We start from the raw sequence: 19650 nt of genomic DNA on the forward strand, positions 1-19650 counted from the left end.
TATTATAGGCTATATTACAGCCTTTGATATATAAAAATTTAATATCAAACCCTAATTCTTAAATTCTTTACAATTTAGTCCTAAAATCAATATCTATCAAATTCACTTTATAAAATCATCATATAACAAAATTAAAGCCCTAAATCCATATTAATTCATCACAAACAACCAGCACTCATCAATGGTAACTTTCAAAATCACTCAGAAAATCAAAAACTAATGAAATAGATAATTGAACCTAATTGTAAAAGTTTTAAAAACAAAAAAAAATTACAAGAAATAAGTAAAATTGAACTCAGTTGTAGCAAAAAAAAAAAAAACAGCTTTAGAAGCTTTCTCCCATGCCGTTTTTGCCAATATTTCAAAGAGATTGTCTAGAAATCTCTTTCAATTTCTATTTATTTGTTTAATTTTTGTTTAATTTACAATTTTGCCCTTCATTTGTTTTATTTTAATGTTTTACATTAACATGCCGTCCAGCCATGCCAAATTAGGCATATTTGTTCTTTAAGTCCTCCATTATTTATTATTTAAATAATTTACTCACTTATTTTATTTAATTAATTCAATCTAGTCATTTTTATTTAATTAACTATCAAAACAATGATATTTTCTAACGAAATTTTAATACTAACTTATTGACACACTGTAAATATTTATAAAAATATTTACGTCTCGATTTAAGAAATCGAGGTCTCGATACCTCGTTTTCAAAACCGCTTAACCTAACACTTTCTTCTAAAACACAAATCACTATTTCAAAAGTCTTCCTAAAATCATATTTAACTCATAAATACTAAATAATAAAATTTTTGAACTCACTTGTCGAATTTAGTGGTCTCAAACCACTGTTTCCAACACCACTGAAAATTAGGCTGTTACAATCTCAGTCATAGTACATTAGTAGAATGATTTCATGACTAAATAACGTTGTAATTAATAGACAAAGAATCAAAATTTAATTACAAATTACTTGAGCCCTGATTATATATGTTCAACCTATCATTCCGCTAGCTCAATATGACCTTGAAAGTTTTGTATTAGAATCCATGAGATGAATCAAATGAAAACGACGAATTAGAGAAGTAAATCACATGTATCACTATCCGCAACAAATACATTTTGTCACAATGAACAAGAGATTACTTAGAGATCAAATTAATTACTTTGTATTATTTTTTAATTATTTGTAGTTAAATAATTAAGTTTGAAGTGGAAATTAAATTAATTAGTCACTGTAGCTTTACTGAAAATGTTAATTAAATTTATTTTCTGAATTTTTTAAACTCGTGTTGAAGTTATATTTTGTTTACCAATTAAGGGGTCGGGACGACTTTTTTTTTTAAATGGTGACAGTTGGAATAATGTCACATATGTGGTGGGAGTTCGGAGAACAAGTATTTCATACTTTTTTCATAAAAAATTGATTTATATTTATTTAATTGATATTTATAAATATATTATATGAAATGGGTCGCGAGGCGGGTACAGCTGGAATTAGGTGGGTCTAGGGACACATGTGGGTGGTGGGACGGGGATGGTTTTAGTCTTGCGAGTCATGGGGCGGGGATGGGGATGAAAATTCTTGGCGGGGATGGGTGTGGAGGGAGCACCCCCGCACCTGGCCCGCCCAATTTACATCCCTAATAAATGATTGAGTAATTAAACATATATTAGAATTTATTTAAAGAAATTATTTAATTCAACTATAAAAAAAATTGATTATGTACATGTTTTAAATCCTTTCCTATTATTTACTCATGTCCATATTTTTCTGTTATTTTTAAGGCATTAGATGGAGGTTGCATCATTTTAGAAAGAAAAGAATTGGATACAAAAGATTAATTAGACTTTTAAAATTAGAAACGACACTGAATATTGGTGTTAACAAATTTAATAATTAATTAATTTTTTTGAAAATGCGCCATCTCATTATTCACTACGAGAATAAGGATTAAATTGCGTTCAAATCCTGGTCGTTATTCCCTTCCCTAATTTTATAGGGAAATTTAGTTATATAGGAAAACATATGGCAAAAGTATTCAAATTATAGAAAATACTTAATATAAAATAAATAATCTTATGTTTGTTTTACTCGATAAAAATATTTAGGGTAAACTATTAAAATAGTTACTTTTGTTTACTTCAGGTTACATTTTAGTCACTTACGTTATCGTGTTGTAATATTTTAGTCATTGAGCCGTTAATTGCCGTTAAATTATACAATTGGTCTCTCTATATTTTTTTCATTTTGAGTAATTTAATTTTTTTGTTATGTGTTTTAACTTCTTTTTTTCATTTATTTGTCATTCTCTTTTGTTTCTCCCTCTATTTTCCTCTATTCTCCATTTCTTTTAACATAGTTTTCCTATGTTTTCCGTTTGTTAAAACTAGTCTCTATACTTTTATTTTGGTATTGGATATTTCTTGTACATTCTATTTGATCTTCCTTTTGATTAGTTTTTAATATGTTTTCAACTTACACTATGTTTGGTTTGGTGTATTGGCTGCCAATACACCCCTAATCGGTGGGCCCCACCTAATCCGGCTCTATTTTGTCGTTTGGTTTGATGTATTGCTAATGCGCGTGTAATCCATTACCTTCCTAATCGATGAAAACCACCGATTTCTATTCCCCCTCTTTTGCCTAGATTAGCTACCGCTTCAGCAAACCCTCCCTGTTTTACCCTCCCCCGATCCCCTTTGTTTCTCTGCTGTTCCTTCTAGCTTCATCCGATTTCCTTCCTTGTTTCTTTGCTTTTCTTTTCTGCCGATTTGCTCCCAGTCCATTACGCCTCTTTTCTGCCAATTTGCTCCCTCCGTTTCTTTTCTTTTCTTTTTCTCTCTGTCACTCTTTCGATTGCCTTCTCAACCAGTCGACCTTTTTCTTTTCTTGTTCTCTCTGTCACTCTTTCGATTGCTCTCAGTTGGTGGGTCTGAAGGTTACTGCAACTGAAAGGTAAATGTTTCGAATCACTGTAATGAGTTTCAACTCTCTTTTTCTCTCTGTAATGAGTTTCAATGGTTGCCTTGTAGTGTCTTTAGCTTTTTTCTGCATGTTAGCAGATTCGAATCACTGCCTTGTTAGTGCAGTGACTTCTTCATCGATTATTGCACTGTTAACCTAATCGGTTTCCCCTTTTCTGATTACAGGTTGTTCTTCATTGCACTCTGCCCCGATCAAGTCAGTACATGTTAGTTTCCCCGATTGCATGTTTCTATTGCTGTTTATTTTCTGTTGCTGTTTTTTTTCCTTTGAGTCATCATATATCATTGAAGTAAAAGAGATGTTTATCTTCATCTGTTGTGCATGTATATGATTGAAATATAGATTTGTTATCTCGGTCTCTGTTATCATTGATTCCGTTTATTATTTTCTTCATCATTTAGCACAGGAAGATACAGTGCTGGGATTATTTATTAATTTCATTGATTTTTGCTTATTTCTGATTAAATCTTGTAAATATGATAAATACTGGGAAAGAAATAGGCGATTAGACTTTAATGGCATTTTAGCATATATGGTTTTTGGTGTAGAGAGGGGTAGATATACATGCATTGCATGCATGGTCTCAAAAGCAATGGACAAAATAGATCTAATCTTTGATCCCTTAGCTTAGATGTCAAAATTTGTTGGCTTCAGTTTAAAGTTTTATTTATATTGTATCATTTTGCATAAAATAAAAGCTAAATCTTAGCAGTTTTGACCATTGCCATTTAGATATATATATCTTAGCAGTTTTGGATTTATATATTTTAATGTAACAGGCCTTATATTGTTTTAAGATGTGTGTGACCATGGTTTTCTATTCAAAGTCAGCCTGTTTGACTGGAAATATGAGATTGCTTGCTTCATATTTGAAGAATTTATAGGCGATTTCGGTTTTGTTGGTTAGTTCTGGAAATTGTTTTGATAGTCTGCTGGAAAATGTTATTGATTTGTATTAATTTGTTAGTGAGTAGAAGATGAAATTGGAAATTGTTGCATTTGTTTTGATAATGTTCTTGATTTGTTCTGGAAATTGTTTTGATTGTCTGCTGGAAATTGAATTTGTTTATGTTAGTCAGTAGAATATGAAAACAATTTACTTGATTTGTTCTTGATTTGTTAGTCAGTAGAATATGAAAATGGATATGCTAGTGACGAAAATGAGTTACTTGCAGGACATTTCATTATTTGTGTTCTTAGATACATGAGATACACGTGATTAAACCGTTTGGTTGATAATTCACTATTAATAATAATTGATAGTAAATTTATATAAGTGAATTAAGATAATAATAAATTTAGATCTTAAAATAAAAATTGGATTTATCTGATTTGCTAAAATGGAGATTAAATCAAAACATGTGATTGATGATATGTTTTCATTTACACCAATTAAAATCGGTCGAATTTAGGTGCTAAAAATTTATAAATTGATTAAATCGAGCTTGTGTCAAACATCGAGGAGTTAATTTCGATTTAAACTTATTACTATTTGAATTCAACTCAAGTATATTACATTTATCTTCGAGAATGTTTAAGTTTTACTAGTAGTATTATAAAGGTCCTTTCTAATATGAAATATGAGTAAATTGGTTTTTTTGGTAAATTTCTTTGAACAGTTTTTAAAAAGTACAAAAGAAGACCTATATTTCCATATGAAAATAAAATATTTGAAGTCCATTAACATATACTAGTAAAGTTGTAATTTATTAGTACGTTAATGTCGGATATTTTATTTAAGATTTTCAAATAATCGAAAGAATATTATAAATTTGAAATTAAATGGGATCACAATCCTGCATTTAATTCTATATAAATAAGATGTGATTGATATAATTCAACTATGAATACTGAATGCCAGTGAATGAAAATCAACAAAATAGATAGGGCCTTTTATGTTTATAATGGATTCCATATTATACAAATTTGTCTCTTTGGTTTTCCTAATGTCACATTATCTTTAATATATAAGTTTATATTTTATTAATCATAAATAATAATAATAAAAGTTATTTTGAGAGTGGAAGTTAAAATTCTAATATAATCGATAAAATGTAACATTATTTATAGCTAATGGGATCTTGTAACTCGGAAAATCAAATTCGAAAAAAAAATAAACATTCCTTGATAAAATATATATTTTAAAATAAGTTGTATTCTATAATATTTTTTGGTAAATTATATAAATAATCACTCGATTATTAGTAAATTTTTAGTTGAGTCATTTGATTTTAAAAAAATGCATCAATAATTAAAATAAGGACTTTAATATTTTATTAAAATAAGGACTAATCAATAATTAAAATAAGGATTTTAATATTTTATTAAAATAAAGACTAATCAATAATTAAAATAAGGACTTTAATATTTTATTAAAAATCAAGAAATTTAATATTTTAATAAAGAATTTTAAATTTAAAATGTTATAAAAGTTTTAAAACAAGAGAAAAAAGATTATTAAAGCAAATCCTCATTCTTATAAAAAAAAATAATGTTGCTTAGAAAATCTTTTCACATTTGAACCTACCATGTGAAGAAAATCTAATTAAACTTGGTTCTCCAAATTCATATTTATTGAACCCTTTTTTACTATTTCTAAGGAAAATTATATATAAATTTGTTTTCGAAGTGGTCAATAATGTGAAATCATAAAATGGAGTCGTATATATGATTTTTCAATTAACATTATTATTAAATAAAGTACTAAAACAAACCCAAACCTTGTTGCTTAACAAAATATTTTTCTCAATCATACCACAAAATTTGTTGCTTTACAAAATAAACAAGTTTTGATACCTTAATTACTATAGTTAATATAAGGGAGGGCAAGCAGGGATCTAGCTTCCCTTGAATAAAATAGATTTATTGCAGTATTAAACCTTCTAATTATTTAGTAATACAATTTAATCCTTTTAGGATTTTTTTTAAAGTTTGTCCAACCAAAATCTCTAACTTTGTTGCAACGATATCATTTAGTAGATAATTTTTTGCTTCGTGTGTTCTAAATTTGTATTGTTTATTTTTATTTGATAATGTGTAATTGCAACTTCAATTCATTGATAGTGTGTTCTAATTTTAATATGTTACAGTAATGGCTCGTCTGCCTTTAATTGCACAAAGTGTGAGGCGTAAAAGAATTGGTATTGCATTGACATTATGGTTGGAAATCTGTAGAATTGCGATTTGGTTCCTATTTAGAATGGGTGCTAGCCTTAGCCTACAGACTTATAGACCAATGATTAGGTCCTATACCTTAGATTTTTATGCAAAACGGGATTATGTGAAAAGGCTTGTATATGCTAGTGACGAGACTTGTATTGAACAAGTTAAGATGAATAGAACTGTCTTTTTTAAACTATGTGAGATGTTAGAATCGATAGGGGGATTGAAGTCGTCAAGGTTCATGCTTGTTGATGAGCAAGTAGCAATGTTTTTACATATCATCTCCCATCACCTGAAAAATCGAGTTATCAAGCATCACTTTAGAAGGTCCGGGGAAACTGTTAGCAGAGCATTTCATAGTGTTTTAAATGCTGTCATACGCTTACAAGATGTCTTATTTAAAAAGCCGGAGCCAATTACAGTTGATTCTTCTGACACAAGGTGGAAATGGTTTAAGGTATTAGACTGAGTTTTATATTAGCTTGTACAACATTTAGTTGACTTAGATTTAAATTAGTATTCTAACTCAAGGTTTTATATCATGTGATATAGAATTGCTTAGGTGCTCTTGATGGAAACCACATCAAGATTAGGGTGCCAACAGTTGATAAACCTAGATATCGAACGCGAAAAGGTGACATAGCAACAAATATGCTAGGTGTTTGTACACCTGAAATGCAATTTGTTTATGTTCTTCCTGGTTTGGGAAGGTTCAGTTGCCGATGGACGGGTGCTTCGAGATGCCATTAGTAGAAGACATGGACTAAAAGCTCCTCATGGTAAAGTGTATAGTTAGAGGAATTTGAATTATTCATTAAGATCAAACTTTGTGTGCTGAATTAATCATTTTAAAAAAAATATTTTATAGGTTGTTATTATCTAGTTGATGCTGGATACACAAATTGTGAGGGATTTCTTGCACCATTTAGAGGACAGCGATATCATCTGAACGAGTGGCGTCAGGGTTATCAGCCAAGTTCTCCGCAAGAGTTTTTTAATATGAAACATGCCTCGGCACGTAATATTATTGAAAGATGCTTTGGCTTATTAAAACTTAGATGGGGAATACTTAGGAGTCCATCGTTTTATCTTGTAATGGTGCACAATAGAATTATTATTGCATGTTGTTTGCTCCATAATTTTATTCGAACCCATATGAGTATTGATCCCATTGAAGCGGAGGTGGGAAAAGGATTACCTACTAATGTGGTGGATGACGATGAACCGAATATCATAAATATTCATCCATCGGATGCTTGGGCTACTTGGAGAATGGAACTAGCCAACCAAATGTTCGATGAATGGCAAGCATCTAGAAATTAGTTAGGTTTAGGGACAAATTGAGTTTGAATTGATTTGTTGATGTCATTTTATGTATCTAGTTTATGAAACTTTGGTGGTGTTTGATTAAAATTCTATATTGTACTAAACTTTGTTGAATTATAATTTAATTATCTTTTCATTCAGCATGTGTTATAATTTTAAATTTAGTATTGAGCTTTTGATTCATGATATTGAACTAACGATATAATATTATAAACTGTTCACCTTTTGATTCATGATATTAAAAATAGTAAATAATGTTAATTTATTTTTTTTCTTAAGATAATTATGTCAGGTGTTCCACAATCACATGCTTCTTCTCAAGCTTCTCGAGGAAGCAAAAGAAAATGGGTTCCAGAAGAAGGTGCAGCCTTGGTTTCTTGCATGGTGGACTTGCACAATGTAGGAACATTTAATGCTGATACCGGGTTCAAAGCCGGTTATTTGAACGAGTTGGAAAAGATGCTACAAAAGGCTTTACCAAATGCAATGTTGAAGGCGAAACCAAATATTGAATCTCGGATTAGGTGCCTAAAAATGGAATGGTCAGTCGTCTATGACATGCTTAATGGCCAAAACAATAGCAGTTTTGGTTGGGACGAGCATAGGCAACTCGTTGTTGCTGAAGATGCAGTTTGGGAATCTTATGTAAAGGTAAAATGTATTTCAAGTATTTATTTGTTTTTTTACAAAACTTATAACTAATATGATTTCCTCATTTTTTTTAGAGTCACAAAGAAGCCGCTCAGTTTAGACATCGTTCTTTCCCTTACTACAACCAGCTTACTGCCATATATGCAAGAGATCGAGCGACTGGGAAAGACGCTCAAACAGCTGCTGATGTTCTTGAAGAAATACATGTTGAGGATGTACCTACTACAGATATGAATGAAGAGAGAAACACATTCTATGACTGCGAAGCTGACGTCTCTTTAGACGACATGGATGTTTCTGGTACGGAGCCGCGAGGAGATAGAGACCAAGGGGGTTCCTCATCTTCAAACAAGAGAAAGAAGAAATCTGATGCTCGTGATAATGTGTATTCTTCATTTGATGAGGCTGCTTTGTTGGCCGAAAACATCAAGGCCGTTGGCGATCAAATCAGTAGGAGTATTGCCTCCGAGGTGGTAGTTCAGCAGAAGTCAGAAGAATATCAAAAGATGGAAGAGAAAGCTTCAAATTTATATTCAACCTTATAGGAAATTGAAGGTTTATCCGACGATCAGCAGTATGAAGCTCTGAGTAAAATTCCAGATCATCTAACTCAAATGATCGTTTTCTTTAGTTTGCCTTCTGTTGCGCGATTAGAATGAGTCAGAAGATTTCTTTCTCACCATTAAAAATCGATGTTCAAACTTTTTGATGTTGTAAAACTATATAACATATGGATTATGATATAGAATTTCATTTTCATCTAACCTTTTCTTAATATAAGTTAATTATGTTTATGCAGAATATAATTCTCAAGTTATATTTTGATTTTAGTAAATTCATATAAGAACATTTTATTATTAAGAATTTTATGAAATTATATATCATTATTAAATTATATTTAATATTAATTATTTTAAATTGTATAAATTCATATAAGAAAAATTATTATCAATAATTTTATGAAATTATATATTATTAAATTATATGTAATAATAATTATTTTAAATTATACAAATTCATATAAGATAATTTATTAGTTATAATTATTTTAAATTTTATTAAATCATATATTTTAATTAAAATATATTTAATATTAATCATTTCAAATTATCTTTTATAGTATCATATATTATGATTTGAGTAAATTCATATAAGAATATTAATTATTAAGAATTTTATTAAATTATATATTTTAATTATAATATATTTAATATATTTAATAATAATTATGTTTAAATATGATTAAATTATTTATTATTGATAATAATAATCTTATTAAAATTTAAATAACAATAACAATAATCATTTACCAAAATAAATTTATGCTAAGGGTATTCTAGTCATTTTAGTTTTTTCCATTATGCTATTACACCTCTATTCCATTCAACCAAACACAAGATTACTATTACGCCTCTATTCCATTACATTCAACCAAACAATTGATTTGCTATTATGCCTCTATTCCATTACATCTCTATTCCATTACACCTCTAATCCAATACAGCGAACCAAACGTGGCGTTAGGGTAATAATTTTGTATTGATCTTCAATGAAAGCCTAGAATAAAGAGTTTTTTAAATATTTTTTTTTGCTTATTATAGACAATTGTGAAATGTGATTTCTATATTTTATGGTTATTGTTAAAGCTAAGCAAAGGATCCAAAATTGGATTATTGTGGTGATTTTATAGAATTGCTTGGACTGATATTTCAATGAAGATTCTCATGATATTGGTTAACCCTTCTTATCCCATTAGGGTTAGCATGGTTTCTAGTTTTTAGCACCAATTTGGTAAGCAAATCAATGTCTTTGGTAGAATTTAGCTTGGTGTTCTATTATATTCCGAAGAAGAATCGATATTGATTAGTTCAATATAATCTATTTTATTCATCTTCCAGTAATCGAAAATGGTCTCTGGGTTTACACATAGAGTATGTAATCAAATATATTTGGCTTTAACAAATAAATAATAAAAAGAAAAAATAAATTGTTCAAAAAAAGTATAGGGATTAATTTTAACAAATGAAAAATATAGAAAAACTACGTTAAAGGAAATGTAAAAGGGAGAAAACAGAGAGAGAAACAGAAGAAAATGGAAAACAAGAAAAAAAATTTAAAAGAATGTAAAGAAAATAATTAAATTGCTCAAAACGAAAAAATATAGGGACCAATTGTATAATTTAACCTAAAATTTTTGTTTGAAATGATGATTTAACCTGCCATTTCAGCTTACCGTTACCCTATTAACAACTTAATGACTAAAATATTATAACACGATAACTTAAGTGACTAAAACGTAACATTTCAAACATAAATAACTAAAATGTAATATGGGGCAAACGAAAATGACTATTTTAATAGTTGACCCAAATATTTAATATTATAACTCTTTGCCAGTGATAAAGATTCCATACATGTTTTTTTTATTAAAACATAAATTTAATAAATAAATAAGTAAAATGTTAAAATCATATGTTTGTTTTAATCTATAAATATATTTAATATTATAACTCTTTGTTGTGATAAAGATTCCATGCATGTTTATTTTATTAAAACATAATATTAATAAATAAATATATAAAATGTTAAAATCATTTTATTACCTTCATTAGTTTCTTGTATGATGTATGTTGCACGTGAATATATGCATTTTTATTTTTACTATTTAACGAAATATTTTTATTTTATATAATTGAAGATGGATTACTTCAACATTTATTACGAATTTGAATAAATGTAAAAAAACAACTCTATGTATCTTGAAAGTTTATATAAATATCTTAAAGATTGAATTCCAATAAATAAAAATTATCGAGGATTAAGATTAGAGTTTGATTTAATTTGTATGTTTACCATAATAATAGATAAAATTAACTATGCTTTTAGTATATTGAAATTATTGAATTAACCATTAATTTTTAAATTTAATGTTAAAACATTAATTTAAATTTAGTTTTAATATTAAAAAATATTTTTTAACATTTTATATTTTAAATGCTTTTCATTTTAAAACCAAATAACAATATTATTAATTAAAAAGTAAATTCCAATTGTATTAAATATAATTAAATTTAAGTTTGATATGTTCAAAATTAACTTGTTTAATTGGGATGAAATTATTCTAATATATTTTTTAAATTAATATTTTGTTTTTGTATGTAAAAAAAAAAACAATTGAGATTAAATCATCTAATTGTATTACGAAAAAAATAATATGAAATAAATTAAAAAATAAAAAAACTTAAACTTCTTTAAAATAATTTAAATAAATGTAAAAAGTCCAAATTCCTAAAAAAAATTAAAATCATCATAATACTTCTTTATTTTTGAGATACTTTCAACTTATCAATGTTAATATATAATTCTTTTAGGCTTATAGAAATAGCAAATAGGTTTGACTAAACCATAAAGCACGTCAAATTCATGGTAAAGTGCAAACAAATTTTATCATTAGAATCTTACATTGTACATGGATATAAAAACAAAATTGAGAAAATAAAACCTATCATTCATGTTGCTCCTGAAATGTTCATTCTTCCGCCTTTAAACTTTGTTTCATGCTCGTGGAGTTGCGTGAATAATGCTAATATTTTTTTAACAAATAGTAAATCTTAATCTTAATTTATATATTACTTATAACACTAATTAAATGACAAATAATTTAAATTAATATATAATCCTCAATTGTGTAATTCAAACGAATACAAGTTTTATTTTACAAATAAAAAAATATTAATGAATAATGAAGAGTATTCTCGTTGATTCAGAAATTTTTTTAAATTTGTGCTTTTATATAGATTATAATTCAGATTACAACACATTCACATTATGAGTAAAAAAAAATGTTACAAATATATTTATAAAACAATTGAAGTAAAAAGCAAATAAGACTATAGTTGAAATGATAAAGTTAATATATTAAAAGTCATAGTGACTTAGGTTCAAATATCATTATGTGCAATTTTCTAGATTTTATATAAAATATAAAATGATAAAATACTTTAATAATAATATTTTTCATTTTATAAAAGGAATGTGATTAGGACCGTATGCTTTGTTGGTCGAATCTTATATTATGGCTCGCTATGTTACATTTTGGAATTAGATTACATTGTTTGAATTTCCAACATTCCCATGAACTCGATAATATATTTAAATTATAGTCATGATCTTAAATTTTAGACCAAATTATATTTTATTTTAATTATTTTAATTTATTTTTTTCAAATAAAATTTAAGATTAATTAAAAACAAAAATATCTTTTCTCTTAAAACTGAAATTGAAGATCTCATTCTTTAAAAATATAATTATTATATTTACTCTATAATTTATCCATTAGCATATTAATTATGGTTATAATTATAATTATAAAATTGATTTTAAGATTATATATTTATTTATTAATATATAAATTATAATAAAAAATAAGAATGGTAATAATTTTATAAAAAATTAAAATAAAAAACTAAACTTATTTTTAAAAAATAAATTCTATAATAAAAAATAATTTAATAAAATATAATCCTACTTTCCTTATACCAAACTGAGTGTAGCAATGCAAGGCCAATAAACTGTAGTATAGTAGTAGATTAATGAGTGAAAGTTAAAAAGAAGGGAAAAAAAGAAGGAAAAACAGAGATAACCATAAATGATACAGTTTGACAAGAAAAGAAGAAAGACATGGGACTTGGGAGAGTAGAGGGGGTCGAAGGTGAAAGCTTGAAAAAGGGTTGATGAAGTTCAACTGCAGTAATGGGGGGTTTGGTTAGAAGTATGACAATAGAGGAATCTTTTTCTTTGATGTTGTTGGATCGAATGAAATGAAACAAATGGACTCAACTTTTTCATCCATTAGGAGCGCAGGACCAGCAGACAATGAATGCCACCAAAGTCAAAACTCCATTCCCGACCTAACTCTAACACTAACATGCTCCCTCCTCTCATGGTAATTGGTAAGCAAACAGCAGTAGCAGTAATAATAGACATAAATATAATAATAGTAAATAATAATGGGAATGAGTTTGTGGGCACATTTTTTATCAGTACAAAGTTGATTGAGATTTGAGAGTTAAAGACCAACTGGCCATTTGTTCTTGGTGGAGAAGATAATAGAGAGAGAGAAACCAAATATGATGAAAGGAAGAGCTCACATGAGTCGAACCAGATCATTCATGGGCCCGTACGTAGGATGAGTATTTACCTCCTCACCATTCTCCTTCTTTCTCTCTCTTTGACACCCCCCCCAAAAAAGAAAAAAAAAATCAGCTTTGGCAGTTTTCTTTAAAAGAAGAAGCTTCGATGGAGGCAGAAAAAAACTGGGTTTAAAGCCCAATTCCTCCTCCTCTTCTTCTTTTTATGCTTTCTCTCTAAGCTAAATGCTAGGTCAATCACGAGAAACAACCTTATCCTGTTGATTCTCCCACGACCTTAATTTAACTCGTTTAGGGTTTTCACTTTTCATCGTTTTCTTTAAAGAAAAAAAAAACAAAAGGGTCAAAGAAAAAGCACCGACCCTGGGTCGTTTTTGCCCTGAGAACCTGTATTTTGCTTCCCGCGGCCCTCAAAGATCTCGAAGAAATCATGAATTCTTCCAAGAAGCCATTATTTGCAGGTCAGGCTTTGTTTCAGTTTTATTTCTGCTTAGAAACAGAAAAATATTAGCAGTAGCAGCCATATATCTAGACCCAAAATTTCTTTTCCTTTGTCTTTCCCCTCATTTTGCCATCAATCTAAACCATATTATCTAGTGTGATAAAGAAGGTAATTTTTGGTGCTGGTGGGTCATCCTAATGAACTTTGTGCAAGATGAAGATCATGAGGGAAACGATGATGAAGTGACAAGAGAAAATACGAGCAACTTCCCGTTTTCCTCTTCCTCTTCTTCTGCTACTTCAAATAACAAAGATACTGTTGCTCAGCAACACCAAAAGCACCTGTGGTTGGGAACCTTAGATTCTCGAGAAGATTACAAAGTCCAAGTGCCTGCTATCAAATTTGACGAGAAACTAGGGCAGATGGACTTGTCACTTGGCAACAACAATGAATATCAATCAAATATTGGAAGCTGTATAGGCGGAGATAGTGGTAGTACCATTAGGTGTATTGAGAAAGAGCACATGTTTGATAAAGTTGTCACACCTAGCGATGTAGGCAAGCTCAACCGCCTCGTTATTCCAAAGCAACATGCCGAGAAGTACTTCCCTCTCCACTCGTCAACCAATGAGAAAGGGCTGTTGTTGAATTTCGAGGATCGAAACGGCAAGTCCTGGCGGTTCCGCTACTCGTATTGGAATAGTAGCCAGAGTTATGTGATGACCAAAGGGTGGAGCCGTTTCGTCAAGGAAAAAAAGCTTGATGCTGGTGATACCGTCTCCTTTCAGCGGGGCGTTGGGGAGTCGGGAAAACACCGCTTATACATCGATTGGAGGCGCAGGCCTAATGCACCCGATCCAACAACGCTTGCACATATACAGCTCCAAAGTCAGTTCAACTTCCCTCACTCTGTCCGGTGGGGTAGCCTCTACTCCATGCCTCAACCCATGTGCGTGCCTCGGAACTATGAGCCTTTGCATCGCTTGAACTACAGCATATATCCTAACACTCATCGCCAGCGTCAGGCAATTACTTATGGCAATGCGGGGCAGTATTATCCAAGGTCATCATCTGGGTCACATCATCATCAAATTGGAGCAGTGCAAGCAGGAGGAGCGGAGCCTATGGTGATTGATTCGGTGCCGGTTGTTCAGGGTAATAAAACTGTAGCTAAAAGGCTAAGGTTGTTTGGTGTGAACCTGGAGTGTCCTAATACTACACAAGCTGAATCTTCCTCCAGTTTTCCTCATGGCACAATAGGTTCAGATGACTCTCCTCATTTCTCTTCGTTTTCTCGACAATCAACATTGTCCAATAATAATACTTTGCGACAGTCCGGAATGCAAGCTGAATATTCAAAGAAAGGAAAATCTTCCTTGTCCATTGATTTGGATCTCTGATGAAGAGAAGATACAGTGAAGGGTTGCATTTCCTCTTCTTTTTGTTTGCCTTATCAGCAACATTGCCACATGCGCTGGATTTAGGAAAGAGGCCTGAATGATATTAATGAAGATCAGTCTTTAGCAGCCGTCCTAGTTTTTTTTTTTACATATTGTTTTAATCCAGTAGTTTGTTGAGGTTTGGATCTATGAGGAGCTAAAGCTGAAAGAAGTTGCAACATAATTGAAAATCGTGTATAATACATATACAGTTATATCAGCATATTACCAACTTGTTTATCAGAAAAATCATATTTTTCTTTACTGGAGAGTGGAGATAACCATGGCCTTTCCAAACTGCATCCATGGCTTTTTTCCTAGTTTGTGCAGTGTGTGTGTATACGTGTATATATATCCCTCTCTTCTTTAGTTCTCATCTTAACATCAGTACATTCTCTTCGCCCTCTCTGACTGACAACATTTACTTGTTTTCTGATGCATGTGTAGCTGACAGCATATATAGTCTATAAAGAAGGCCTTTCTTTCTCTCTCTATCGTTTCTCTATGTTAGGTTAACAGGATATTAACTATTATATACATGTATATTCTTGGCTGGTTGCCGCTGAACAACTAAGCTGCAGGCTTGCAGGTAATGCACAGAAAAGTTGGAGCACTGTAAAGAGGTATTATCAGTATTTCTCGTTGTTAATTTGAAATTTTTTTTACTTATCATAACATCGATCATTATTGCCACTTTACATTTCCTTTACAGCCATGATCTTATCTGGAGTGGACTGCTACAGACAAAAAATACATAAATTAAATAGGGTTTAGATTCCCCCTACTGATATATCAACTAAGACTGGACTTTCGCCCAATATATATTTGTAAGAACTCACATAACCTTGTTTGCAATTTTTTTTTAGGTTTATATGTTTGCATCATAATATTGTACAGTATATCTAATAAGTATGATTAAGTTTCAATCAGAACACTATAATTATTAATTACATAAAAAAATATAGCTTCCAAAATGACTAGAAATGGTTATGCCATAATTTTAATTATAAGAAATCATACATTAGTAGCCCTTGAAGTATATCTTTATTTTCTTGGTGTATACATATATATATATGCATGCATGCTGACTGAACTACTGGAAACCAACAGTACTAAATATTTATTGTAAATACTCGTGTTTACTGAACGATACGGCCAGTCAAAATTGACTAAAATAGTAGTAAAAGCATAAAAAAGCAGTGAATTCACCCTTGAACCCTTGTTTTTCCTGGTTAACCGAACTGCATTGAATTCAAGAATATATAGATATAAGACCAGGTGATATTCATCTCTGTCATTTTGTCACTTGTCAGTATCTATAAGATATAGAAATGTATTGTTCACTTTGATGTCTATAGATACTGCTGTCTTAGTCTTGATGAGAAGTTTGATGACAGATTTTTAAAGTATTTATATATGAAAGAAAATTATAAAAGCTTTCATGGCATTCGGTTCAACAATTTCTAGGTACTTTGTCTTATTCCGACGATTATTGAAATCCCCAAATCATGCATTTCATGCTTGGAGCTAGCCATGCAAAATACTTATATATAATGCATAGAATTGACCGTGTTAACTGTAGAATACTAGAAAGTCTGTAATTTGTAAGACAAATAGGAGAAGACAAAGAAAAGCTTTGGGATTGCCTTATATGCGGAAAATCAGTTAAAACGTCAGAAGCCGAAAATGTGAACAATGCATGACATTTTCATTTCTGAACATTGTTTTCTGCTTATGGAAGTATTGTTGATGGCTTTTTCGGTGGGAGAACTTATGGGCAGAACAGAACAGGACCCACAAAGCGCAAACCATGATCAAAAGGATGTCGGAGTTTGAGCTAGTCTATTGCCTAAGAAGGCGGAAAAACAAAGGAGCCAGTAGTATAATTTGATCATCTGTTGTTGCCTGTAGTCATGCAGTGCAAATTTGATTTTTTTTTAAAGAGCACTGTTATAACAACAAACTAGAAAGGTGGTACGTATGAGGTAAGATGTTGAAGAAAAGATATAAAATACCATACATTTATCTATATGTATTGATGGTGGGGGTATGGATAATGGATCTATTATATGCATGCCTTACCTATATACAGTTGCACTTGCACTACATTACGCAAAAGAATAGAGGTTGGTAATGTTTGAGAGCCATTCTCTTTACATGAAATACGTAGCTAGCTAGGCTTTTCTTTTGCCATGGGTTACATTAGGACTGGCAGATAACTTGTATAGATGAACACACACGGAAAGAATTCTTTTTGATAATTGGGAGAGGGAAATGGGGTTGTTTGGGATTGAATCCAAGTTCTTATGCATTAAACATAATGCTTTTGCTACTAGACCGAGAGATTGTTGGCAAAGCATATCAATATTTCGTCCCTTCATTTGTGTTTGAAGATTACGGTTTCATTATTTCTAATTCTAAGAAAGGTAACATACACATGTATAAATCACATTAGGACTGTTAGATATGAAATTAAATTTGGTGAATGGTGACTATTCTTTTTGCATAATTTCTAGACCATAGAAGAAATATTCTAGGCCAACACAAAGATCAGACATGGGTTCCGAAAAGGAAAGATAATGGGAATCCTTTAATGGCCGCATCGTTTCATATTTTTGTTTGTGCTCCATTGGTTATATATATGTTTAACTTGAAATCATGTGAGGCTATATCTCGCATCGATTCCCGGTAAGCTTAAAGGACTCGAATCAAGCCATTCTATACGTGTTTGCTGATAGTTGTGATGATAGTGCAATGGGAATTTTCTGGAAAATGTTCTTTTGCCACTGTAACAGGCACTGATAAACCCGCCTTTGATTCTTCTCACCATGAAGTGCTATTTCATCTTCACTGTGTGCCATCTGAGACAAGCCTTTTAACCATAGATGAAATGTCAGAAAATTCCAAATATAAGCATTATCTAAAAAATGAAATGAAATATCTATATATTATGGATTAGCATCAAGGAGACCTATAATAATATTGCAGAAACAAAGCAAAATTTATGGGGTACCCCATTTTCCCCCCCCACATTATATACTAATAGATTGTGCAGCTTTTTCAGAATATATATATTATGGTAGCTAAGATTAAAGCCATTGATGTTGGAAAGATTTTGCATTAAAGCAAAAGGTGTTATTATGTTTAATTTTAATAATAGTAAATATGAGAGACAAGATGGGTGGAATTATTGTTAAATAAGGATTTCATTAATTTCAGTCACAAGATTCCTAGCTACGCTAGCTCAAAAAGAAGGGGGGTAAAAGTCATTGAAATTTGAAGTCCCTTACACCTATAAAGGGTGATATACATAGGCTAGGTTTTACATAGGCATAATTGATGATAATAAAGAAGCCGCATGTGCGAGGGTACAGATATGATGAACAGAAAAGATCCATAGCCTATTAAAAAAAACACAGACATAGAGTGGCTTCTTTCATTCTTGATTTCACTGTTAAGTTGTTCCTTAATCTTCTTTCCTTTTTCGGCACCTTAAACATTATTTTTCACTTCATACTTTATAATTTTGAGGCTGTTGCAGGAGGCGTGAACCGTTCAAACTCTCTTTTGGGTGTCTTATATATATATATATACGTCTGTGTAGGAGTATAGGAATAGGCTGGTAGGCTGAAAAATATTGCATGGGCCACGTTGTTGATGTGAAGTTAATGCCATATCTAAGTTTTGATAAAATGGAAGATATGCTAGAAAATGATATGCTTTTCGCCTTCATGAAAGCTTTCTTTAACTGTCACTATATATGACTGTATGTTTGATTTCTTTAAAAGATTTATCATTTATTAGAAGAAAATAAGTAAATAAAATTATGTGAGATAGGATTCTTTTCAGCTCTCATTATACCTAAAATGTAAATATATTGTTTGATATAATAGGGATAAAAATAATAATGCCAAAGTGCAATGTTGATGCCGCGAGGAGGGTCTCGGTGGGTTTCGCTGCTGTTATTCGGAACTGTAAAGGTAGGCCAGTCCATGTCTAGCCGAAGCTGTTGCATTTAGGGCGCTATCCTGGCTTAAGTCATATTGCAATTGAATAATATTGTGGAGTCGAATCGTCAAGTGTTGGTACATGCCCTCGCGCGCTCGCTCGATGATGATTTTGAGTTGATTGTTCTGGTTCGTGATTGTCTGATATTTCAAAGTCAATTTAAATATCTGTCTTTTCGTTGTACTCATGAGTGTGCTAATAAGGTAGCTGATTTTTTTGCTCGAGTTATCTTATGTTATAATATTTATTCGAAATAGGAGTTTTCCACTTTTCTTCTTTCTTTTTTTTTATAAGATCAGTTGATTTAAATTATTAATTACTTTTCTCTGCCGATTTTAATTGTCTACTTTTGTTTCTTCTTTTCTGCTTTGATTTAATTTATAGGTTTATTGGCTTAAAATAAAAACAATATCTTATTTATTTAACTTTTAATTTTTAATAATTATTCTATATGTTAAAATTAAAATGGTGGAGAAAAAAGT

At 30.4% G+C, this 19650-nt stretch overlaps 1 protein-coding gene across 1 annotated transcript; it reads left to right on the forward strand.

Moving 5' to 3' along the window:
* Positions 1–12808: 12808 nt before the first annotated feature.
* Positions 12809–15424, forward strand: LOC107912271 (B3 domain-containing transcription factor NGA1). The gene has a single exon (XM_016840361.2). It carries the CDS (start codon positions 13919–13921, stop codon positions 15119–15121), a length of 1203 nt encoding a protein of 400 aa, XP_016695850.1. The 5' UTR covers positions 12809–13918; the 3' UTR covers positions 15122–15424.
* Positions 15425–19650: the final 4226 nt, after the last annotated feature.

The sequence above is a fragment of the Gossypium hirsutum genome, chromosome D11 (assembly GCF_007990345.1).
Source record: "Gossypium hirsutum isolate 1008001.06 chromosome D11, Gossypium_hirsutum_v2.1, whole genome shotgun sequence".
In the NCBI taxonomy this organism is placed as follows: Eukaryota; Viridiplantae; Streptophyta; class Magnoliopsida; order Malvales; family Malvaceae; genus Gossypium; species Gossypium hirsutum.

Excerpts from the sequence above, each read along its gene's own strand:
- LOC107912271 (XM_016840361.2), top strand. The coding sequence starts at position 13,919 with ATGAACTTTGTGCAAGATGAAGATCATGAGGGAAACGATGATGAAGTG.